At 39.4% G+C, this 25734-nt stretch overlaps 2 protein-coding genes across 2 annotated transcripts; both read right to left on the bottom strand.

The window, feature by feature from the left end:
• Positions 1-8441: 8441 nt before the first annotated feature.
• On the bottom strand, positions 8442-16954 carry LOC108678877 (heat shock 70 kDa protein). The gene is made up of 2 exons (XM_018167372.2): positions 16943-16954; positions 8442-11354 (listed from the first exon to the last, which is right to left on the bottom strand). The coding sequence occupies exon 2, from the start codon at positions 11352-11354 to the stop codon at positions 9396-9398; it is 1959 nt and encodes a 652-aa protein (XP_018022861.1). The 5' UTR covers positions 16943-16954; the 3' UTR covers positions 8442-9395.
• A 4814-nt stretch (positions 16955-21768) lies between these two features.
• LOC108678869 (sorting nexin-6) lies at positions 21769-23783 on the bottom strand. The gene is made up of 3 exons (XM_047882282.1): positions 23715-23783; positions 22952-23015; positions 21769-22088 (listed from the first exon to the last, which is right to left on the bottom strand). Exons 1-3 carry the CDS (start codon positions 23781-23783, stop codon positions 21910-21912), a joined length of 312 nt encoding a protein of 103 aa, XP_047738238.1. The 3' UTR covers positions 21769-21909.
• Positions 23784-25734: the final 1951 nt, after the last annotated feature.

The raw sequence follows: 25734 nt of genomic DNA on the forward strand, positions 1-25734 counted from the left end.
CCTTGTAATACCTATCCTTGAATACTGCTGCCAGCTCTGGACTCCGTTCACACTAGGCGCAATACGGCAACTGGAAAGAGTCCAACGAACCTTTACTTCCAGGATCAGAGGGATGTAGAATTTTGACTACTGGGAGAGGTTACAGCGACTGAGTCTGTACTCACTGCAGAGGAGACGGGAGAGGTATGTCATTCTGTACACATGGAAAATGATAACCGGAATGGTGCCAAACTTCGAGAGCGAGACCTTCAGGATTCAGACATATCACAACGAGAGAAGGGGGAGACTGTGCAAGATCCCTCCCCTGTGTAACAGATCCGCAGTCAGATTTCAATCCCTGCGGGAAGGATCGCTTTCCGTGGCAAGGCCAAGGCTGTTCAACGCCCTACCAAGGGATCTAAGAGAGGGGGAGTTCACCCTGGAGACCTTCAAGAGACAACTAGACGTGTTCCTGAGCACAATCCCAGATCGTCCTCCCCAGTAACACTACCAGCGGCGAGAAGCAAGCAACAGTATCGTGCTTCAGGTGGCCCAAATGAGGGCGGATGAACGATAATCAGAGGCGGCGATCTATCGTGGCCTGGGACTGCTATGTCCCAAACAAATACTAAGGATACTAAGGACGAAGGCTTAATGTCGTTTAGGGAGACCGTAATAGTCTTATTATGCAGTGACCTATGCAGTGGCTTTCCATGAAGACTTGATATTTCGTTTATGAAGGCCGTGATCATTATGCGACACAATGACTCTTGAAGAAGACTTGATATAGCGTTGATGAGGGGCGTGATCGTTCACATCGCTAGCATCGCAAACCTCGCGCATCCGTTGCAGGCGTCACGGCTATCGAGCGCCACTTCCAGGACTCGTGCAGCCTTTGGACTTCCATCACGCCTGTTCCGTCTTATGGAATGTCACGCTGAATATCAGACAGAGCTGCATGTTTATGGAATGAAACTTCTTGTGGTAAACTGATTTAGGAAATTTAACCATATTCTATTGTCGCAATTATTCCATCCCCTTTTTGGGCGAAAAATCTGAAATAGACGTTGTCGTAATGAAGAACTAGTGCGTGACGTCATGTAGCAAGTTGTAATGTGGTCCGGCTCCGACTAATGTGTTCAGTCTCTATGCAATAGCCAATACGAATGGGCCTGACCCCTGCTGTTCTATGATGTAAGTGCAACGTTCCTTACCTTAACGTATCATACTTGTTAATTAACGGTTATATATTTCCTTTGTTACTGTTGTGTTATATTGTTCCGTGTCCAGGTAACTGGGCATTTGTTCAGTAAAGCTTGGATGGCTCAAGCTTATTCGATCCTTGATCCCACAACAGACGTAAAAATACTGCATTTGCTTAAATTATGCGAAGCTTTCGTATGGATTTGCAGAAAAATATGTTCATATTCCTCCTTGAGAAGCTTATGTTGACGTTTTCATGGCTTAAGATTATGCGACAAGAACGTTCCTTCGAGGCTTTGTCATTACACATTGTATCTTATGAGCTCACGCGTTTCTGCTATATATAGCAGCAACTGCAGTCGATACAACGCAATGCGTAAGTTCAGCGCTTAATCTGCACACGTTGGCTGTTGAGAGTGACTCAATATACACTATTAGTTAGTGGGCGAGTAATAGTTAAATCTCTTATTTCCAATAGGATGATTTGCTTCCATTAGAAGTTAATTTGGATGTACAAACATTTCTTAAAAACAATTTGGGGCCAGGCCTGAATCTGCCACAAGCCCCTCCAGGCCTCAGAGAACGCGTAATTCAGAAGCTCTCTACGCTGCGATAGAAACTGGCATGAAACGCTGTCCTTAGGCTACTTGCAAATTTATTATTACCCAGCCAAGCCAGTATTTGTCATACACCCAGGATTATTTGAAGTCCTCGAAAGTCAGAGACGGTATTTTAACCCGTCTCTAATTTCGAAAGCGTTTTAAAGTAAACGCAGAATAACTCTGAAGCGAGTGTTGCGACTCCTGCGCAGAAGACTTGGCGTTGCCCTATTTCTGTCAGGGTAACAGATTAGCCCGAAGCCAAAATTTTATTTAAACCTGACGTCCACACGTAAGATTTAAACGTCCATACCTAGTTTTTTCCTGGTACTCCCTTAAAGTAACATAGTTGAATACTTATTATAACAGCTGACCTATCAAAACTCGTTGAAGTACGCCTATAGCGGCCGATTACTCGTCAGTGATTGGTGGGTTCAGCTTGAAAAGCCGTCAGTAATTGACAAACATAATTGAATTTTATGAATATTTTTGTTATTGCGGTCTCAGGCTACAGATATTATGTTGGTACAGACTTAATGATGAGCGCTATGCAAGAAAGTCTGAAACTTTGTCAGGAAGGCTCAGCCATTGCGCTGGATCGAATTGCTCTAAGAGAAAGAATCTTTTCAAAGCCCAGTTTAGAACTATTTGACATATCGCTTACAATTTGTATTATATCGCCAAAAATATTCTCTAGACCAAAATATTGTAATTGTTGATTTGAAAATGTATGCAGATTCTTGGGATGTGGCGACGAAACTCATCTCCACAACGCCTCATCATTCGATGTGTACTGGTCGTATTGAAAGACTTCATTTTACCTTGAAATCTTGTCTTAAAATCAGTGTATTGACAAGCTAACTCAGTGGCATCGCTACTTGTCAACCGACATAGTTCGCGCTCAGGAAACTGCCTAGCGACCTTTAAGCTATTCCGCCTTCGAGCACCTTTATGGACGACAAGTTCGCGCACCGATTTCGGTATTACGCGGCTTGTGGGAGGACAGGTCACTTAACGATGACGCTCGTTCATCACACGAGTACGTGCTACCTTTGCGTGACAAACTCGAAGAGTGCGCGAAGATCGCTGCTCAGATCGCGGAAATTAGTGCTTCCAAATATAAGCAAACCTTTGACGTAAAATCGCACGACCGACAGTTTCCTGTCGGGAGTGAAGTGCTTGTATTGTTGTACAAATAAGCTGCTGCTGTCGTGGCGAGGCCCCTTTTAAAGTCGTTAAGATGGTCGATCGTATAAATTTATGCCATTGCTGAAGAAGGCCGCACGAAGCTATCATGTCAACTTGCTTGAGCAATATTAGCGCAGAGCGACTGTTTCCTGTGCTTCCGTCGGCGACGGAGAGCCAGGCCAGCCTTTGCCTCACAGCGATCTCTTTCTTTACTGCATTAATAGTGTTGTTCAAGAATTTGACGATCAATTTGAACTTAGCAGTAGTGAAACCTGCATTTATAATGAATTTGAGGAGATTGTAATTCTAGAAACAGGAAACAAGAAGCTTGAAATGTGTAATTTGCTTGACGAAACCCAAAATGTTCAGGTAACCCAGATGCTTGTAGAATTTGAAAATGTCCTATCTTCAGTTCCGGCATGGATGTACGTACTAGCTCTCTGAAGCATAAAATTAGGCGGACTACGTCAGAACCTGTCCGATTTAAAGTATTTTCTGTGCCACTGCACTTGCGAAAGCATTTTGCCGACGAGGTCGATAAACTATTGCAACTAGATATTCAGCCTTCCTCTTCACCTTGCTGTTCTCCATGTATCACAAATTCCATGGTGCAAAGTATTTCTCCGAAATTGATCTCTGTAAAGCTTACCATCAGATTCCTCTTGTAGAAAGTTCTAGGCCTGTAACTGCTTTTGCCACGTCCAGAGGTCTTATGGAATTTAAAAGACTCGCTTTTGACTTGGGTACCTCTGTTGCTTCATACATACGACTCGTGCGTATAGTTTTAAATTCCTAACCTAATGTGTCATTTTATTTTGATACTATGTCTACAGCGAGATGGCCTGAACATGTAGAAGCATTGAAAGCTGTATTTCCTAGACTTAAGGCTTCTAATTTAACAGTAAAACCAACCAATCAGTTTTGGGGTAAATAAAACTGATTATTTTAGGTTATAAGCTAGGTGAAGGTAAGCTTCCGAGGTGAAGGTAAGCTCCATCGTTTTAGAACGATGTTGAAATTAATGGAAAATACTTCCCCCATGTTGATTTAATTATGATTTAAGGTTTCCATTCTGCTTGATCTCCCTGATATCTTAGCAACTTAATTCGCGCCACTGCAGAGCGCGACTCGATGGCGCGAGATCGCGACTACTGGAAGATCCGCCACGAGATTCTTCTTCTTCCACGAGATCTTCTTCTTCTTCCACGAGATCTTCTCCTTCTTCCACGAGATCTTCTTCTTCTTCCACGAGATCTTCTTCTTCTTCCACGAGATCTTCTTCTTCTTCCACGAGATCTTCTTCTTCTTCCACGAGATCTTCTTCTTCTTCCACGAGATCTTCTTCTTCTTCCTCTAGATTCTTCTTCTTCTTCTTCCACGAGATCGAGCGGATCTTCTCGACTACTGGAAGATCCGCCACGAGATTCTCGAGGCTGCTCTGCAGGAGCGTGACACTCTCCTGCAGCAACAAGCTGTAAGTTATGTACTAAATACTATACAACTATAATTACCACTTTTTCATAATCAATGGATTTAGTACATTTTTATCGCGTCCCCTCAAGATTTTGAAATTCGTACCTCGTAATCAGTTCAGAACGGATCTGTATGTAGTCTAAAACGTACCGCCTTAGTAGCAAGAATCCACGTTAGGAATCGTCGCAAATTTCATCAATTATAATGTTCTGTGAGACAGTTTGTTGAAGTGGTAGACAGTTAAGAGGGTTGAAGGACACAGTGAAGCGCTAGTAAATACTATATTGTATGTACGGGCGCGGGATTAGGCGGGGTGACTGTAAACAAGGCTTCAGAAGTTTAGCTCAAGCCAGCAAGCGTGTTACTTACTAGAGAGGCTAGGTGGTGACTATCTTCTATCGGTGCTGATTGCTGAAGTCATTTTATAGAACCGCAAGTGTGATGTCACTGAAGGTGACCTACGTAATCAATGTAACGGGCATGTGTCTAGTGAAATCGATATTTCATCTGACTGCAAATGAATAAGTGATAAGTCGTGTGTTTCGGAACGAATTGTGGCAAAAACTTTTAATTTGTTTGCCTAAAGTTTTAACATGCCATGTTTTATGAGTTATAACCCCATTGAAAAACCAGTGAGAATCGTGCTAGGGACTAGGGAGAACTACAACGGTGACTTCAGTTTGTATAAGGATATATTCTTGCGATGGATTGGCGTGAATATCCTTGCCAACAGGAATGTAACGCAGCCCACGCCCACACGAGAGCCTCCAGTGAGCCTCTCGCCACGGCAGAGCCAGCCCCAGGTTTGTAGCAAGGATCTCAGCAACAATGTCGAGTCCTCAACAGATGTGATCATGAGATGATCAATTGTTCTTATATTGGCTCGAAATTATAAAGACTGTTCGGATAAGCAGCTACCCGTTTCTTGGTGTGTACCCTCTTGTAAACTTGGTGTTTTCATATGTGCAGCGCCGACGATCTCCGTGGTGCCACAGCTCCGGGGCCTCAAGGACTAGAGGGCCAAGGAGACGGGGAGCATCAACGGGACCCTGCTAATGCTCGGTCGCGTTATCCATCCACCGCCCATCCCCCTCCCCTCAATATACGGCCTCCTCCCTCCCGCCGAGGAGGACGGCCAGGAGGGGGCGTCGCAGCGACTTTTTGTTCAAAATATACAGGGTGCCCGACTCAAGTCACCGCGCTGGCACCCTGATTCAAATCCAAATTATGTTTTAGACAGTTATCACTTTTGTCCCTATTGTAATTATAAAACAAAAACAAAATGAATCGATAAAATGTCCATTTTGTTAGAAATTTAATTTTAACTTGAATAGACAAGTCGCAAGCTCCTTCCTCGTGTACAAAGAACCTATTCCATCGAAAAGGAATGCCTGACGATCATATTCGGCGTCGACAATTTTAAAATCTACCTTATAGGAAAGGAATATGTTCTGGAAGTGGACATTCGCTCAATGATTAACTTTGTCACCGCGCCTAAGCTTGAAACTGACAATCGGTTGAATAAATGCAAACCTCTCTTAGTTTACCTATTATACTGCTCAGTCAGGATACGATGGAGCATGTTGAGCTAAAGCAGCGGGACGAATATGAAACTGAGAGGCGACTGTGCCTAAATTTAAGCAGAGCAGACGGCTTTTGGTCCGAATAACGGACTCCAGTACCTTAAAGGCCCGTTCACACTAGGGGCAACAAGCGAGAATAAAGTGCCTCAAAGTGCATGCAGGTGCGCTTTGCAGCCTCTGCATGCGCTTCTTGACCGATTGACGAGCTAGCTATTGACAGGGGCCATGCCTCATGAAACACAAGCGCGGCACTCAGTAGATAGCTATTAAAGAATTGATATCAATTGTTTGCGAAAATTAATTAACTAAGAATTTAAATTAATTAATTGAATAAATTCGATTCGTTCTGTGCTTTCAATGTATTAATTTGTGACTTCTGATTTGAGATTTTAGATTCTACGAACTGACGCTGGAGCTGGCCTCCGAAACTTTTTTGTGGAAATTTCTTTGCTTTTAAATTCTTAGTTAGTAGATAGCTGTCTGTGGTCTACCTAGAAAAGTTGATTGTGTACGCTGGTCCGGCACACCAAATGTCGACTAACACCACTCTCGTTTGGAGTCGCTCTCTAGTAGAGAGCCTAATTGATCTTTATATTCGGTCAAAGGAGTACAAAAATCGAAATGCAAAGGAACAAGCTATCGTAAAAATAGTTGGAGCTTTAAGAAACTTGTGTGTAGAAGTCACCATGTACAACAATACAAGCACTTCACTCCCGACAGGAAACTGTCGGTCTTGCGATTTTACGTCAAAGGTTTGCTTATATTTGGAAGCACTAATTTCGGCGATCTGAGCAGCGATCTTCGCGCACTCTTCGAGTTTGTCACGCAAAGATAGCACGTAGTCGTAGGATGAACGAGCGTCATCGTCAAGTAACCTGTCCTCCCACAAGCCGCGTAATACCGAAATCGGCCCGCGAACTTGCCTTCCATAAAGGTGCTCGAAGGCGGAATAGCTTGAAGGTCGCTAGGCAGTTTCCTGAGCGTGAACTATGTCGGTACCAAGTAGCGATGCCACTAGAATAGAATAGAAGAGAATAGAAGTGTCGGCGTTGAAGACATAGGCCCATGGCCTGTTGCCGATTCTTGAACTTTTCGTGACTTGATTCACAAGGGATCCGGCCTTTGGAACCCGATCTTTCCATAACTGACGATTGATTCACTGAGTTAGCTTGTCAATACACTGATTTCAAGACACATTGTAAGCGATATGTCAAATCGTTTTAAACTGGGCTCTCTTAGAGCAATTCGATTCGTCTGTTCTTCTGTTCTTGAACGCGTTCATACTTGGAGCGCCAACGATGTCATTGGGGAGGCTGTTCCACATGTCAGTGACTCGAAGCGAGAAGAAATGTTGTCGCGTGGAGAAGTTGCAGCGCAGTTTTTTTAGCTTATAGCCGTGGCCCCTGGAGTTGGTTCTTGTTTCAAAGTCTAGTAATCCTTCGGGGACCTTGTATAAACCATGAGTATTTTAATAAGGTATGAAATACGTTACGAGTTTGATTCATGACCACCAAGTGTGTTTAAGCTATAAATTTACTGTCTAGGATTGACACGAGGATTGAATTTCTGATACAGAGATCAACTATAGTAGTTGATATTAACCCGAAAATAATATGCTGTAAAATATGTAAAATATTGGGCGAGTGTTAAAATGTTCACGGGCTATTGCACTGCATTGTCTAGCTAGAATAATCTCCCACTGAACACAGATGACGGGATCACAAACCACGTGATAAAATCAAGATTTATTAACATACGGAATACTATTTTCGTTTAGGAATGTGATAAACTCGGTCATAATACACAGGTGCATAAGAAAACAAATTATTTTCGACTAGTAATTCCAGCATAGATATCAAGCAATAGTAAATAATTCGTACCTTAAAAACTATATTTGAAAAATATAAATTTTTAAAAAATGTATAATGATAGAATAATGTTTCCAGTTCGAACAGCAGAAATATGATTGAATCATATCGTTCATGATTGAAATAAAAAGCTAGCGTGTTGACACATTCATTACTATATCCAAGACATTACTGTAGTAGACGTGGTACCGGGACTGTACTGGTACAGCCTTTTGACTGTTCTGGAATTCGTCTCCAAATTAATATTGACCTTGGTTTAAAAACAATTATAAGATACTTTTTGCGTATTGATTCGGTAAGTATACTAAAGGCGAGCAACTCTACACCAACATCTGATTTGCTATCTTCATATCTGACAAAATGAAAATTTGGCGATGCAGTGTTTTTCTCTCATTTATACAATTTCATAAATTTGATCCAATGTTCATATCTCGATCAAATAAATTTCATTCCTGAATCACATATTTATGAAATTATTCATTTTTTTTAATTGTGAAGGCCTATCCTACACGAGTATATTTTTTCCAGATGTTACAATGAAACTATGGTTTTCCGAAATTTATGAACTGTTCATAAAACTAAAGCTAGGAAACGAACTTTGATCCTTTTGACTGTACTGGTACATTGCTTACAACTCGCTTCCAAGTCATTACCTAAAATCGCTTCTTGTGTAAATCATCAGTTCCTATGCTATAGTAGAATATATACATAGGAATGAAATTTAATATTTGTGCAACACGATAAAGCATAGTTTCACTCAGGAAATATTGCCCACAGACAGATTCTCTCCTGCAATTAATCAGACTTAGAGGAATTAATTAATCAAAATTAACTCAAAGTTATGAGATTATTCTACATTAACAAAAACATTTGTATAGGGAATGTGCATAAATTCTGTCACGTAATCAAGATCAAAAGTGAGAGAATCAACACGGAAGAATAATAAGAAATACTATGGAAGAATAAGGCTAAAAATTTACCACAAAAGAATAAGAAGAATAAGAACAGATCGTCAACTGAGCATCAAATTAGCTACTTTTCGCCAGCAGTTTCTGCAGTTAGCTACAGGTTTATAAAAGTGAAGAAAATCAGCAATTCCTAACTCTTCGGAGCTAATTTTGCATTCTGGGTCAAGTTGCATTCTGGGTCAAAATTTAAGGGTCGCTCTGAGCTGTTCACAACTTGCGTTGACCTATTAAATTAATTTATAACTAAACTTTTAACATAGAATACATAAAAATCGTGAGGTACAAATAAAGTGAATAGAGTTCTTATCTACACACGGCATTGAAAGAAAACTGTATCATAGATATAAGAGAGCACAGAAGAATACGAGGTGTTGCAAAGGTCTGTTACAGGTGTTGCAAAGGTATGTTACAGGTGTTGCAAAGGCCTGTTATAGGTGTTGCCCTGGCCTGTTTTACAGGCTGAAGGTTCGGTGTTGCACGAGGCCTGTTACGCGGTGTTGCATTGGCCTATTACGGCCATAATAAAGAACTCATTTACGAGCGAGCATAGTAAGCAATTTGCTCATGGAAACCCTTAAGAGTTTCCTCAAAACCGACAAGTTTCTGCCGACATTCTCGTCCGTTGGGTGCACGCGTGTGCATCCATTCGAGGAGGTCGTCGGTCTCGCGCAGAACCGCCGCCCTGTCGGCGTCGTTGATCACGTCACGTGAGCTGACAGAACCAAACAACAACTTCGTTCTGAAGCACAAAGACATCAAGCGGTCCTTGGCTTTAGCTTCTAGTCTTTCGATATCCTCTTGTGTTTGATGCTCTTCTTTTTCTTCCTCCTCATCTTCCATTTCCTCATCGGAAGAAGAGCTCTGATCGTCTTTCGAGTCAACCAGCTCCTCCAACGTGAACCGGGCATGGGTTCTTGCCATCACGTCCACTTCCTGGACGGAAAGTCTCCCTGTCCTTGCCGCGATTTGGACTTGCTTGTTGTTTTTGGTGGCTTGATCCACGGCCTCAACAGTCAGGATGCCGTTTTCATCCACTGAGAATGTTACGGCCAGCTTGGGTACTCCTTGCCTGGCCGACTGGATGTTCTCCAGAAGAAAGGAACCAAGGAGCAAGTTGTCCTTAATTAATGGGAATTCTCCTTCGTATACCTTTAGCCTGCAGCGAGTCTGGAAGTCCGTCACTGTGGTCCACGTTGGCTGAGTTACTCTGGCGGGAATGGAGGTGTTCTTGTCCATCACAACCACCATTTTTTCATCCGCGTCTGCCAGCCCCAGAGACAAAGGGATGACGTCAGCGATGTGTAAGTTGTCGATGCTGTTGTCCCCTGACACGATGGCGGCTAGAACTGCGGCGCCGGTGGCAACAGCTTCATCCGCATTGATCGTCTGACGAATTTTAGATTCACCAAAAAGTTCAGCAAGATTTGACCTGATTTTAGGAATTCTTGTAGACCCACCAACGAGAACAACGTCATCAACAGAGGAAACTTCAGCGTTGTTTTCGCTCAAGAACTGCCTTAAGATTTGCATTGTTCTTCCGAAGAGTTGACTGCAGAGCATATCGAACTTGGCCCGTGTGAGGGTGCAAGAGTAGTCTCGTCCTTTGATAAGACCAGGCACGTCGATCACTGTCGTCATTGACACCGACAACCTGCACTTCGCCTTTTCGCACTCCTTCTTCAGTCGGATCTTCGCCCTTACATTTGTACCAAGTTCCATCAGATGCCGTTTGCGGATATCATTGAGGCAGTAGTCCATAAGGATTCTATCAAAGTCCGTACCACCGAGGTTGGTATCTCCGGTCACAGCCTTTACCGTATACCGTGCAGGTTTATACTGACTCTGCACCACATCCAGCAATGAAACATCAAATGTGCCACCACCCAAATCAAAGACAAGCACGGTTCTATGGCCATAAGTGTGGCGGTGAATGCCATAAGCCAGCGCTGCAGCAGTGGGTTCATTGATGATCCGGAGAACCGACAGACCGGCGATACGAGCAGCGTCTTTGGTGGCCTGTCTCTGGGAGTCGCTGAAATAGGCAGGTACAGTAATGACAACTTCGGTCACCTCGCAGTCCAAGTAATTTTCAGCAACTTTCTTCAGATGATCCAGAACAAGGGCGCTTACTTGCTCGGGCCACAGTTCAACAGCCTCATCTCGGTACTGCAGTTGGATAACAGGCGAGTTGTTACCGTTGTCACGCACCGAATAAGAAAAATTGTTTATATCTTTGCGGAGAGAAGGGTCACTGTAACGCCGGCCAATGAGACGTTTGGTCTCATACAGGGTGTTTGCAGGGTTCATTGATGCCTGGGCAGCCGCAGCTTCCCCGACGTACAAGCCTTCTTCAGTAAAAGCCACGCACGATGGCGTGAGTCGCGCGCCAGTTTTTGCGTCAGCGATTATTTCCGTGCGCCCATTTCGCCAGACGCCCACGCACGAAAATGTCGTGCCCAGGTCCATCCCTACAGCCACACTGCCCGCCATCATCTGAAACAATTCACAATTGTCATCAATAAGTTTCTTGATCCATCAAGTAAAAATATAACTCAGTACACAGTGCAGTGAGTGACAGAGAGCGCATTTTCTCGTCGACGAAAACTTGAGGTCACGGACGGACGGACACACAGACGGACATGGCTAGCACAATAGTGAATTTTTTATATATATGAGAAAATGCGCTAAAGTATAATACCGGTATGTAGTCAATAAAGAGAGGAATTGAAAGTCAATGCAAAATCTTTAATTTAATGAATGTAACATATATAAGTAAATAATTATTTTGTTGGCATGCTTCCCGCTGTAATCTACAACAAGAGTTTACAAGGAGTTATAAGCAGGAGTCAACAATGGAGTTTCTGGAGCAAGAGTCAACAATGAGTTTCTGGAGCATGAGTCAACAATGAGTTTCTGGAGCATGAGTCAACAATGAGTTTCTGGAGAATGAGTCAACAATGAGTTTCTGGAGCATGAGTCAACAATGAATTTCTGGAGAATGAGTCAACAATGAGTTTCTGGAGCAGGAGTCAATGCATTTCTGGAGCAAGAGTCAAAAACGAGTTTCTGGAGCATGAGTCAACAACGAGTTTCTGGAGCATGAGTCAACAATGAGTTTCTGGAGCAGGAGTCAATGCGTTTCTGGAGCAGGAGTCAAAAACGAGTTTCTGGAGCAAGAGTCGACATCAAGTTTCTGGAGCAGGAGTCAACAATGAGTTTCTGGAGCAGAAGTCAACAATGAGTTTCTGGAGCAGGAAACAACAATTAGTTTCTGGAGCAGGAGTCAACAATTAGTTTCTGGAGCACGAGTCAACCAAGGAGTTTCTGGAGCAGGAGTCAACAATGAGTTTCTGGAGCAGGAGTCAAAATTGAGTTTCTGGAGCAGGAGTCAACAATGAGTTTCTGGAGCAGGAGTCAACAATGAGTTTCTGGAGCAGGGAGCAGGAGTCAACATTGAGTTTCTGGAGCACGAGTCAACAATGAGCTTCTGGAGAAGGAGTCAACAATGAATTTCTGGAGCAGGAGTCAATGGAGTTTCTGGAGCAAGAGTCAACAATGAATTTCTGGAGCAAGTTGTATGTTGTAATGAATATCAATATTTCATGTTTTGCTGATATTTAATCAATAAGCAATGATAATCACTATAGAAAGGGCATAGTTTTGTTGGTGCTTGATTTAGCTAATCTTCCTGTGATTCATGCTAGGTACTGATTATCATCATCAAGTTAATGAAGAAAGACAAGCAAGATTCAAGTTTAATTAATGACCTTTGCCTTAACTTAAAAAAGACAGATTATTGTTAAAACTGAAATTGACTGATTAATGGGTAGTTCTGAAAACCAGACATAAATGTAACATTTTACCTCTTTACTATGGGATAGATTGTGCAAAGCCATGGCTAGGGGATAAAATTGTCTTTGGGCAAACGACTTATAGTTAATTAATGGGTGGGTTGTGCATGATTATTCACTCTGATATTACAGAGTTAGGTTACCAAGAAACCTTAGCCTGAGACAGTCTGATCCCCAATTACAGAGCCAGTATGGAAGACTTCCTACTTTTCCCAAAATCTTACAACTCCATCATGCTATTTTAGTTAAATGAAGAGTTTTGTGACTAAAATAAAAGGTTCAATAAAAAATCCAAAATTTGCAATTTGATTTTTAGTTTACAATGACTTCATATACTTGCAATGACAGCAAAGAAGAGTATGCAAATATCTCCGTACTGAAGATATGTATATGCATAAGTTTATATTTCTAGATCAAAGCAAACAATATTGACATAATCTATGGCTGGAGGCATAGGTATGTATATCTTTCATGGATGCATTTGGAGTTCAAAATATTTCTTTAGGATTAATGAAAAATGAATTATTTTACAATCGAATTCATGTTTTTAGGCGTAAATTCAATAAAATCACGACTAAGAAAATAAGTTACAGCTCAAAAGCCAGATATTTAAGAATTGGGCATTGCATGGAAAGCAACATTTAGGTAATACTGTGATGAGGAGCTGTTATACATTTTTTTTACCTGTAAATTAAAGCCTGATTAATGATTAACACGTTGACTACGTATTGGTACATATGCGTACCACGAAATGTATTTCTCCAGGAGGTAGTGGTACATAATTCAGGTTGCCTAAAATCGGCCAAATCCGAGAACAAAAAAGGCCGATAATTCAATGTATACTAGTTTATTTGTAGGTTCCGCTATAAAAATTCCATTTATTTTCTTTTTGCAGTATTTAAAATTTAATTAGGAAGTACCGCTACCATAAATTTTTGCCGGCCAACGCAATTGAGAAAAACTAGATCACGGAATTTGTCTGGAAAAAATGACCGTCTGGCAACCCTGCTTAGAAAAAGTACAAAAAATGAAATAATAGTACAAGATGAAGCAATCGTAGTCAACGTGTTAAAGAAGAGACCAGATTCTGAACATGATTTCATTATAAAGCTATATATTATACTCTGAAACACCCACTGATTGCCAGATATTCAAGTTGTCACTCATGAATGCCATCAAGTTATCAACCTTTCATACATATAAAAAGATAAGACCATTTATATTTTAGCAAGATTTTTAAAGATTAACAAGGTCTCTGTCAAAAGGATTTTTAATGGTCATTTATTAATTTTTAGTAAAAGTGACTAAGCAAGGATGTATATATGTGTAGACTGGTCACTGGGCAGTCAGTGGCAGACTGATAGTGGTTGACAAAATGACAAGTGACAGATGTTTGACGTTGCCAATGTTGGGGCAAGCCTGGACCCTGGTGGATGGCAAGGCAATTCATCATGAATTTATTATTGATATTACTAGAAAAATCTATTTCATCAACTTTTAATATAAAAAAATATTTAATAATATCTATTTAGTTATTAATGAACTGAGAGCCTTCAAAAGTGTTATGGAATTATCAGAAGTTCAGAACCTTCAATAATGTGTAATTGCATCTTTTAAATGGTAAAATACCATCAGATCAGGAGGTAAATTTGGGAGAGATACCAATTTGTAATATTCAGCAAAAGTTTCCTATAATTGCTGGTAAAAATGATTGTTTCACAGGTGATTTCTGAAAATTGCAGCCAAAAATAGAAGGTTTTTCTTGTTTTTTTTTTACTGGAGGAGCTGGTACAAGACCTTTGGAACGGGTTAAATTGGCAAGATTCACAGACATTTTTGTCTAATTTACTTCACTGGTTAGTGGTGCCGGCCGCCGGGCGGCTACTGACCAGTTTTCAACTTAGGGAGTCAGAGAGTGAGAAAGAGATATATAATATATAAAAATATAAAGATTACACTGAATCTGGACAGATCTTGTAGCAAGGGCCAAGTTCAAAGAGGCATTCACTTAAAATAAAAAATTGGCATGTCAAATTCTGCAATCTGAATATGTATAATTTGTTTTACATAAATTTGTCATAAAACGAGTACCTAGGCTGCACATAGTGGCAAACCAGAGCTTTTTTAGAATCAGCTCATTTTTAATTTCCTCATTTAGGTACTCAAGATTTAAACCAATTTCTTATGTATGATAATGCTGCCTGCTGGTACGTATCCATGATACTTTACTGGTCTACTTAAGTTATAGGACTCAAAAATGAACTTGAGGGAGAGTCTAAAAAACTCTCTAGGCTAGGCATGTTCTTACTGGCTACTGCTACCGTGCTACGTGCTGATCAAATTCAGCGGCAGCACCTAAGAATTCACAATTTATTCCACCCTTAAATCTGAATACCAAGTTTTTTAACTACCGTCGGAAGCTAAGAACATAAAAAAGTATTTGGGTTATGATAAACATTCACGTAGAGCTCTGTTAGCTAATTTTTTCGATTTTCTATTGTACGATATAAAAACGCATACGAACATAAGCAAACATTTACTGGTAACAACTTACGAAATTTCTGGTTGCTAATATATGTAAAAATCTTTAAGAACACAGTAACTGTCAGTAGCTTGTAGCTAGAATTACTTTAGCGCCGCAACTATTACAGTGATAACTGATGACTGATTGTAGCGCGTACTCGCCAGTGAGTCGCCACTCGGTACTCGTAGCCCAAGGAGACATCTGAGCAAAGTTGAACGAAGAATGAACACGTTCATTACTCGTTTGGTCATCAACCAATCCTAAACTAATAAGGTATGTAGTTACTATAATTGATTTTACGCCCAATTTATTGACTAAAATGTATATATGAATTAAATTGGCATTTCATTAGTTGTTCATTAACTTCATTTATAGTTTGTGTTGAGCGGTCACACCACAGATTCGGTCGCTTATGGGGAGCGTGAGGTTTTACGGCCGGACTCGCGGTCGGTCTCACGGTCAATATCCGAATTCAATGTCCAAGGAATATCTCCCAAAGTAATGAACGCAGCTCGATGAAACTTGATACACGTATTCATCATGACCTAACGGTGATGTTTAGCACGTGAAAAAATTTTCCATTCCACCTTCATTCGTGAGTTATACCTAGTGGTATACTATAGTATCTTCGGCATTGAAGAATAGGCCTGTCGCAGATTCTTGTATTTTTCTTGACTAGACTGGCCTTTCGATCAAATATTTTCAACGGACTGCAAATTTCGGCCCGAATTGCCGTATGAATATAATATATAATTGACGAATGAAGGTGAAATGGGAAAAAATTTCACGAGCTAAACATCACCGTTAGGTTCTGCTGAATACGTCATTACGTGTACCAAGTTTCATCGAGCTGCGTTCATTAGTTTGGCAGATATTCCTTGGTCATTGAATTTGGAGATTGGCCGTGAGACCTGCCGCGTTTCCAGCCGTAAATTTGTCCGAGATGTACCGAATTATTTGAAAGTTTCCTTTAATCAAAACCAAAGTTCACAAAAATCGGCAAAGATTTCAATGGCAGCGTATTGAAGTTATTAGTTATGTTCTGAATTTCAGGAAGATCTTTTCAGATTAGATTTCAGATAATATTCCAACGAGGCTCGCAGGAGAGTATATTGTGAATAAATAGCGTAGTTAAAACTTTGGTCGCGATCGGTCCTGATTTGACAACTTATGCGCGGAAAACCAGCTGTGAAATTAGTTCCAAGAGTGTCGGAGCGGTTCTTTCAGAAGATTCTCCATGAACTGTTTTATTACTTTTAAAATATGGTAATCCGGGGCTCGCCGGGTCAGACATGAAATTTCGCAGATCGTTGGTAGCTGCGGTCGAAAAAGAAAATCGAAAATGGGTTGCGGTGCCTAGAGAGAGAGTCGGCGGAGATCATTCAGTAAACATATTACAATTATGCTCTGTGATTAAAGTAATACTTATCCATTCATCTAGCTTCATACTTTCATTGAATTAAATTTTTCCGAATACAATTCTATTGTATGGTATAATTTTTTTATGAATATTTATAATTTTTGCTTCACACTGACCCACACATAACGAAAAGATCTGTAAAAAATTCATTTTAAACTATTTGAATGGCGTAGGAAAAATATTTGTATTAAGACGCTTTGGAGACATGAAATGTTAGCAGAAATGTGTAAAAAATGCAGGAATAAAATATTTAAAATCGTATGAAAACGCTTCGACGTTCCCGTACCTTTGGCCTCAACGTTCCTCTGCTCGGTAGCAGAGACACATACGTCACGCCATAAGCCCCAGAGGCGAGTCTCTTGCCTATACTTTATTCGAAGCAAAATTCTGTCCTTTAGTCTGGACTATTTCTTGCTCTCAAATTACCTCATTTTTTTCATACATCAGGTAGTGATATTCAATGATTGCATTTCTTGTTAATGTTCATCAAGCTTGAATTCGTTTGCCTGCAAGATGGTTGTACGTTACTTGTCATGGTTGACCGAGCCTGCAGTGTAACGATCACGAGAGCTTTAATAAATTACATCGTTTCCTTGTATTCAACATTTTCATTTTCTATACAAATTGTGATTAACAGAACGTTTCTCGCAAATATTCAGATATTATATTGCTGGAAAAATCCACAGTATTTAGGTAACTCGAGTCTAATTTCTTATATTTCGCAGTTGAGTTCCAAATAATCATTGACTTACATTCTGACTGAAGTCAATAAGTCATTACATTCTAAGAAAACAATGACTGAAGAGCCATTCTATGACATTACAGTCTCCACGTGATTTTTAGCGCATTTTCTCATTTATGGAAAAAATGCACTATTGTGCTCGCCATGTCCGTCCGTCTGTCCGTGACCTCAAGTTTTCGTCGACGAGAAAATGCGCTCTCTGTCACTCACTGCAGTGAGCACTGAGTTATATTTTTTATGTATGCTTGTATGTCCACCGTTAAGGGTTGTGATGTTCTAAGCTATCAGAGACATGACAATGTCACGTGTAACTGTGATGTGCACTGCAAACGTTTGCTACGCTTCATGGATTGGGGCGCAATATATTACGATTCATCACTTTTTTAATATATATGAAATTTATATTTACTCACAGCCTGGACGAAAATATGACTGTAAATTTTGCGGAGCTTGGCAGCTATGAATGGATCCGAGGTTTGCGACTTCAATCTTCAACTATAACCCAAAAATTAATTGGTTATAGAAGCCATAAACGGACGAACCTATACACAATTGAACCTATATTGAGTATACAACGCCATTAATGGACAAAACCTGTACACAACTTTAGAGCTGTGTAGAATATATATGTTAATGTAGATTATGGAGGCTATGCACGCTCAATGTATCTGTTGGTAGAGTCGGCTTAGCGGTTACAATAATCTTTCTTAAGGCAGGAATATCAATAGTAGGATTCAGCGAGTCAAATTTACGACACGTGGATGAGCTACGGAAGTGATAGAGTAAAAGACCAAAAGCATAAATTGTGTCATTCAAAAATCAACAGCAAAATCCCATAAATATATTAGATGTCGGCAGTATCCTGACCGCTAACATACTGTGCTATGTGCACACTGATACCATTTATTAATATTCCCTTCAAAACTTAAACACGGTGGAAATTTACTTTAAAAAGCAAGATATGTAATTTAATTCTAACACAATGTTACAGGAATGAAAAATCGATTACTGAAGTAATTCTGCTTCAGACATCAAAGCGCTAACACTGCACAAAAAAGCTGATAAACATCAAAACTCGGCTGGGATGAATAGCTGAATGCTCTATTTCTTCTATTTTCACTTTTTCAGCACAAAGTCGCAGCTTTAAAAAAAAAGAAATGTTGCTTCGAGTTCCGTTTAATTGCTGCACATTTTTCTTGATTTCCATTGGAAGGAAATCGTGCCACATTACAAACATATCCTAATGCCACAAAGCTTACATATCTTCATGTTCGAGTAAATGTTATAGCTCAGAATACTGTGAAAAAAATTGAAATTTAACAGCCACAATTTAAATGATAATTTAAATGGCAGTGCCAAGTATCAACAAGGCACAGGCAACGAGTTCTTGATCAAGTTGGTGAAGTTCTTTGTCGAAGTTCTGAAGTTCTTGATCAAGTTGGTGAAGTTCTTTGTCGAAGTTCTGAAGTCTCTAATGATGCACATATTCCACATAGTCTCTACCAACACATATTCCATTGATTTCTAGAATTTAATAAAAACTTAATGCAAATAAATAATAGAGAATCTTCAGTAATTACTTGCGATTTATATATAAAAGAATACGGAACATAGAATGCAAGCAAATGGAATTGATAACTTATTTTTCCAATCGGCGCTTCATCTCTAGCATCTTCTTAATAGAAATCCTAGTAGTATCTCCTTAGCCCGCACATTGTTGGCACCTACAACAGAATATAATAAATTTTTTTTGTTATACGAGGCTCAAAAAACTCTCACGCGCCATTAACACTATTATGATAACATTAATTTCACGCGACCCAATATAACAGCTTGATAATTAACTCAGTCGAGTAACTAACATATCGTGATCATATTTATCGGATTGTAGTTTGCGATATAATGTAGATATTTCCAAGTAGGATTACATTTACAATATTATCGTAAGTTATATAAATATTGGTTCTTAAAAATGACGCATATCATCAAACAAATAACGTAAAGTATATATAATAAAGTAAGAATTCAACTGCAACACTAAAGGCATGGAGCTGTAGAGGCAACGTAAGACATCGGTCGCCACACTCTTACTTCTTACACGCACGTTTATTACTAATGTTATGTACAAGAAAAATAATTCCATTCGTCCGGAACTGTGATAATTAAAGTGAGAGTCTCGACCGTGTAGCTGTGGCACACGACATTCATAACCAATAACAGCACACGACATTCTCGACGAATCACAGCTGACGATATTCATGGCCAATCACTGCACACAACATTCTTGACCAACCACAGACCACGACATTCATGGCCAATCACAGCTGACGATATTCTTGGCCAATCACTACACACAACATTCTTGACCAACCACAGACCACGACATTTTTGGCCAATCACTGCACACGATATTGTTGGCCAACCACTGCACACGAAATTTTCAACCAATCACAACATGAGAAATTCTCGACCAATCACAACACACGAAATTTTCAACCAATCACAACATATGAAATTCTCGATCAATCGCAACGTAAGAAATCCTCGACCAATCGCAACGTAAGAAATTCTCAACCAATCACAACATATGAAATTCTCGATCAATCGCAATACAAAAAATTCTCGATCAATCACATCACACGAAATTTTCAACCAATCATAACATAAGAAATCCTCGACCTATAGCAACGTAAGAAATTCTCAACCAATCGCAACACACGATATTCTTGTCCAATCACAGGCCACATTCTCGACCAATAAAAAAGGGCATTATGTGGAGGGCAGTCGTGCAATAATCCAGAAAACTAACATTGAACAGGTAGCATCACAGTCTCTACTAATTTAAATTATCTCTTTATTAACACATTCCTTTAAAACAAGAGCCACATTAACACAGCCTACCCCCAAATAAACATAGAACATCAAACATTACAACAAAAAGAGCACCAAATAAATTATAATTTAGGATGAAAACGTGCCACCTCCGGACCCTTAATGTGTGTGAACGACGCCTTTAAACTTAATAAGTCTCAAATCTTAATAAGTGGCGACGCCTCAAAACTTAATAAGTTTCAAAACTAAATAAGTCTCAAATCTTAATAAGTTTCAAACCTTAATAAGTCTCAAATCTTAATAAGTGGCGACGTTTCAAAACTTAATAAGTTTCAAAACTAAATAAGTCTCAAATCTTAATAAGTTTAAATCTTATTGAGTGGCGACGCCTCAAAACTTAATAAGTCTCAAATCTTAATAAGTTTAAATTTTTATAAATCGCGACACATCAGAACTTAATAAGTAAACAACGACAATGGAATGACCGAGAGAACGTAAACCTTGACAGAAAAAATAATATTGTGAGCTTCGCAGCAACAATAACGTAATAAATTTAGAAAACATTGCAGTACAGAAGTACAATACATTCATGACGTACAATATAATAATAAAGTACAATATAATAATAAAGTACAGTAAACAAGAAGCGCACAACATAGAATACTAAGCAATGAGCAAATGTACATAATGATTCGGGGAAAAAATAAATGAATTTTCTGCATGAATATTGTTTTCATGAATATATAAATATTTACGTAGAAAATTTGTATTAGAATTTAGACACTTGCATACATCGGGTGATACTTTCAGCTGAAGGCAAATACATCGGGTGATACTTTCAGCTGAAGGCAAATACATCGGGTGATACTTTCAGCTGAAGGCAAATACATCGGGCGATACTTTCAGCTGAAGGCAAATACATCGGGTGATACTTTCAGCTGAAGGCAAATACACCGAGTGATACTTTCAGCTGAAGGCAAATACATCGAGTGATACTTTCAGCTGAAGGCAAATACATCGGGTGATACTTTCATCGAGTACACAAATGATCTCGATTTACTTCCAGATGGCGTTAGTAAAGTATGATGACATCAAAAGTATGAATAGGCATCATAAGTATGATGACATTATGAGCTGATTGTACTTTTCAACACATGCAACTCGAATATAGTGGTGCTTTCATTCATTATATTTCATGAACCGTTAAATCAATCAAACTGTTCAATAACGATGCAGAATTTTGAACGCGATTCAAGAATAATGAGAACAACTAAACACGATTAATAGCTTTTCTTTTTATAGAAAAACCTCGATTTTTTTGTTCGAGTCGCTCGGAGATTTCACTGCAAGAATTCATATTCAGTCGGTATAGAGCAGCGGACATTGACAAAGAGGAAATGAAAAAGAGAAAATGTAGTATAGGAAGTAAAAAAGAGGAAATAAAGCTGAGGAAATGAATTAGAGTGAATGAAAAAGAAGAAATGAAAAATAGGAAATGAAGCAGTATACGCGTCGCAGACGCCGACTGCGTAGGAGAAATATTCCGGCAGAATACAGGCGTTACTTGTAGATATTCAGGCAGAATACAGGCGTTACTTGTAGATATTCAGGCAGAATACAGGAGTTCTGCAGCTGTAGATGTTCTGCAGCTGTAGATGTTCTGCAGCTGTAGGGGCTCACTACACATGTGTAGCAGCTGTATTGAATGTAGCAGCAGATGTACTGGAGTCAGACAACGTCTGTATACAGGTGTTGAGCAGCAGCAGCTGCGCCTTAGCATGTTTCAGCTGCAGTTCTGCCAGCCCCACGAGGTTCTTACGGAAGTGGGCGACGCGACGCTGGCCGAACGTCGCCAGTTCTGCGGCGTATAGATCTCGGTCACGTACTAGTAGAACTTATATATCCTAAGTGCTACTGATTTCTTATGTACTAGTTATATCCTAAGTATTACCTATATCCTAAGTATTACTTATATCCTAAGTACTGCTTATATCCTAAGTATTACCTATATCCTAAGTATTACTTATGTCCTAAGTATTACTTATATCCTAAGTACTGCTTATATCCCAAGTATTACTTATCCCAAGTAATACTTATATCCTAAGTACCTATATTATTACTTATATCCTAAGTACCTATATTACTACTTATATCCTAAGTACGGCTTATATCCTAAGTATTATTTATATCATAAGTATTACTTATATCCTAAGTACTGCTTATATCCTAAGTACCAGTTATACGGTATCCTAAGATAGTGTACATAGCAAGTACCACCAAGTGTTCCTGTCAATCTACTTTAAACTACAAAAAGAATTCATTCTTACTAACTATGCGTAAAATCTCTGCCTAATTCAACACTTTTATAACCTCCTCACCCAGTGAATTTATTAATTAAATTATTATTTGTTTTAATTATTTAATTAATTTAATTTAAGCCGTGTCACAAGGCGGAAGTGTGGTCGTTTTAGTTCTAATGCATTTTGTGCTGAAGCGTTTCAGTAAAAATACTGAAGTGAAGTCAGTGAAAGAGAATGCGAATAAAGAGCGGAAGCGAGCAAAAAAATTGTTCCCCAATTTTCTTACTGAAAAATGAATTTAAGCTAGCGAGTGAGGGCTCAGTGTAACTTAACTTACTTTTTTAACTTAAATAACTAACTAAAAAGTAACTAACTTTTTAACTTTAACTTAAAGTTAACTTTTAACTTTAACTTAACTTACCCTCTTTTGCTTTCTCGGAGATCAGTTCGAAGCGTTCACAGGCGTTCTGTTGCGCAAGCTCCGCCTGTAAAAAACAAATACATTGGATTTCAAAAAAATTTAATCAAATTAATATTAAAATATACTAAGGCACTCTTAATAATCCTAGAAAAAATTAACTAGCGCAAACTCAGTCTGTAAAATACCAATAATTCAAGAAAATTTTATCGAATTAATATTAGAATATACCAAAGTAACCTTAATTTTTCTCGAAAAATTCAACTAAAATTAGCAGGCATCCATGCAGTCAGCTGTGCGTCCGAGCAAAGTAGGAATAAAAATAATAGGTTTTTAAACAAAGAATTTGAAGACAATTTGAAACAAGTAAGCATTTAAAATTATAATAATAATGAATTGTGCCATACAATCTAAATGAGAGGGATAGACGAATGTTGTTTATTGAATAGAAGAATGTTGTTTATTAAATAGACCGAATGTTGTTTATTTAATAGACCGAATGTTGTTCATTGAATAGACGAATGTTATTTATTGCATAGACGAATGTTGTTTATTAAAGACACAAATGTTGTTTATGTAGAAACCGAGGGCAAGAAATGCACATGCTACATTGAGGGTATTAGGAGCCAGTAACAGTGATACGAGGGTAATGATACTTTAGGAGGGTATCAGGAACCAGATAACAGAGATACGAGAGTAATGATACGATAGAGAGGTAACAGGAGCCAGATAACAGAGATACGAGGGTAATGATAAAGCACTCCACTTGGTCAGCTTTGATCTCGCTATTCTCATTGCTAACCACCCGCTTTTTGGCTGGCATTTGTTTGCCCATTATTGTTGTTGGTTTTATACAGCAATATGCCTTCTTATACAGCAACTCATCACACCATTAATGTTGGAGGGAAAAGTATATTCTGCCTAACCTATCAGTTCTGAATTTTTCTCAGATGAAACAGAAAGAAAAAACAGCAACAGCCAACACAGAGAAAACAGAACAAAAAAATGAACAATATACTTTGAATAAACTATCTTTGGTTAGGGGGCAGGGTGACAACACAAGGGAAATATTTACATTACTAGGTATTGTCACTTGATTAGTTTCACATGGTTACTTTGTTATTATTGGGAATGGGATTAAGTGCAAACTGCAAACCAGTATAGTAGAGTAGGTAAGCCTACATCATAGTGAAAAAAGACAGTAAGAAGCTAGTGAAAAAAGGTTAGTTTCTGCATGGAATAGGTGACAATTATGCAGATTGCAGACTTGCAGTTGCCGGCGCCGAGTAGGTATGGCCGTATTCATTAGTCACACAATTTAGTCAGTTAGCTATTCATGACCAACCACGTCCACCAAAGTCCAAAATCACACAAATTTCTTTTAATCACTTCTCACTCATGTCTCTTTCATTTACTTTTTTCTTTCATTTACTAGAACACACCACGGCGTCACGCGTGCGCCATCTTCAATTTTTGATTACTCCCAAATTTACTCCCTGAAATTTCCAATGGCAATTTCCAATTGTAGAAAATTTATTTCGGTTATTTACGGACGGATCACTTTGAAACTTGGTACACATATGTAAATGATAAATGTAAGACTTTTTTGTTCCTGTGAATTTTTCGAAAAAATGAAAGAAAATGTGAAATTCATAGAAAACCGCCAAAAAGGAGGCACTGTAGAAATTTATCTCCTCCGAGGATTTTCAAGCTACAACGTCGAGACGCATATCATTCGATGCGTAAGGACTATAGCTATATGTATCTATCGATTGGTCCTTGCTGTTTTTCGAAATTATAATTTTTGTGGGTGGGGTGGGCATTTTTCGAAAAAAATTTGATTTCTCCCCCCACCCTTTCAAATTTCTCCCCCTTTTTTCAAAATATTTTCAAAACTATAACGAAATTGAAAAAAGCTACTACCAATCTCTAGATCTTTTATTTGCGAATCGAACGGTATATCTCTCATTGCTGTAGCTTAAAAACTCTACCTAGGAGGAGGTAGGTTTGCAGTGACAATAAGTGTGAATGTTCAGTAGAGCGCGGCAAAGTCCCGAGCGCCTCGAAATAGGCATTCAAGGTGGTTTGGATGCAAGACTAGACGTTACTGGAGCTGAAATTCAGTCAAAGATGGTGTGAACGACTGCACGAGCACCATCCCACACGACAGCAGCCTGGTAACAAGATCAGCGTCTTCAGCCCTTCAGGTCGTCTATTTATGAGCCCGGCCGGTAATTTTTGCCTATATTAAATGTGAAAGAACTTCTTCACCCCAAACCCTTTCGCGAACTGTCGTCAAGGCATAAATCAACGTACAAAGATGATTTCGGTACCGTTGGATAGGTCAGAATGTCAGCTTTAAGGTGAGACTAAAAACCGGAAAAGTGAAATTTACGATTTTTGACGCAGAAATTCGGGCGGTAAAGGGTTATAGAGAGCAACTAACGTACGTCCGTCCTCCACGAAGTCCCGCGTCTACGTTTCGCTGAAGACTCAGAAAATGCTGATGAGGCGGACGACTGATCCCATGGAGTGCCGCGGCCGGGCGTATTCCGCTAACATCATACATTCCGACATTATTCATAATAAAGCATACACACTGATTACGAATTGTTGTAGGTCCTTATCTGCATGGTCCAACCATGATCACTTAACGCAGTGGAAATCTCAAATTTGTTGGCTATATTAAGCTACCGAGCAATAGAGCAATACACCAAGGAGCAGGTGAACAATGTTCATTCTATTTCCATTTTTCTTAGAATAAAGCAGATATTCAAAGCCCGAAT

This window comes from Hyalella azteca, unplaced genomic scaffold, assembly GCF_000764305.2.
Source record: "Hyalella azteca isolate HAZT.00-mixed unplaced genomic scaffold, Hazt_2.0.2 contig10088, whole genome shotgun sequence".
Classification (NCBI taxonomy): domain Eukaryota; kingdom Metazoa; phylum Arthropoda; class Malacostraca; order Amphipoda; family Hyalellidae; genus Hyalella; species Hyalella azteca.

What these genes read in the sequence shown, in the direction of transcription:
- LOC108678877 (XM_018167372.2), bottom strand. Translation starts at nt 11,354, where the DNA reads ATGATGGCGGGCAGTGTGGCTGTAGGGATGGACCTGGGCACGACATTT.
- LOC108678869 (XM_047882282.1), bottom strand. Translation starts at nt 23,783, where the DNA reads ATGGGCAAACAAATGCCAGCCAAAAAGCGGGTGGTTAGCAATGAGAAT. An exon ending in GCGAGATCAAAGCTGACCAA is followed by an intron (nt 23,016 to 23,714) that starts GTGGAGTGCTTT and finishes TGTTTTTTACAG; the next exon opens with GCGGAGCTTGCGCAACAGAA. An exon ending in CTCCGAGAAAGCAAAAGAGG is followed by an intron (nt 22,089 to 22,951) that starts GTAAGTTAAGTT and finishes TATACGCCGCAG; the next exon opens with AACTGGCGACGTTCGGCCAG.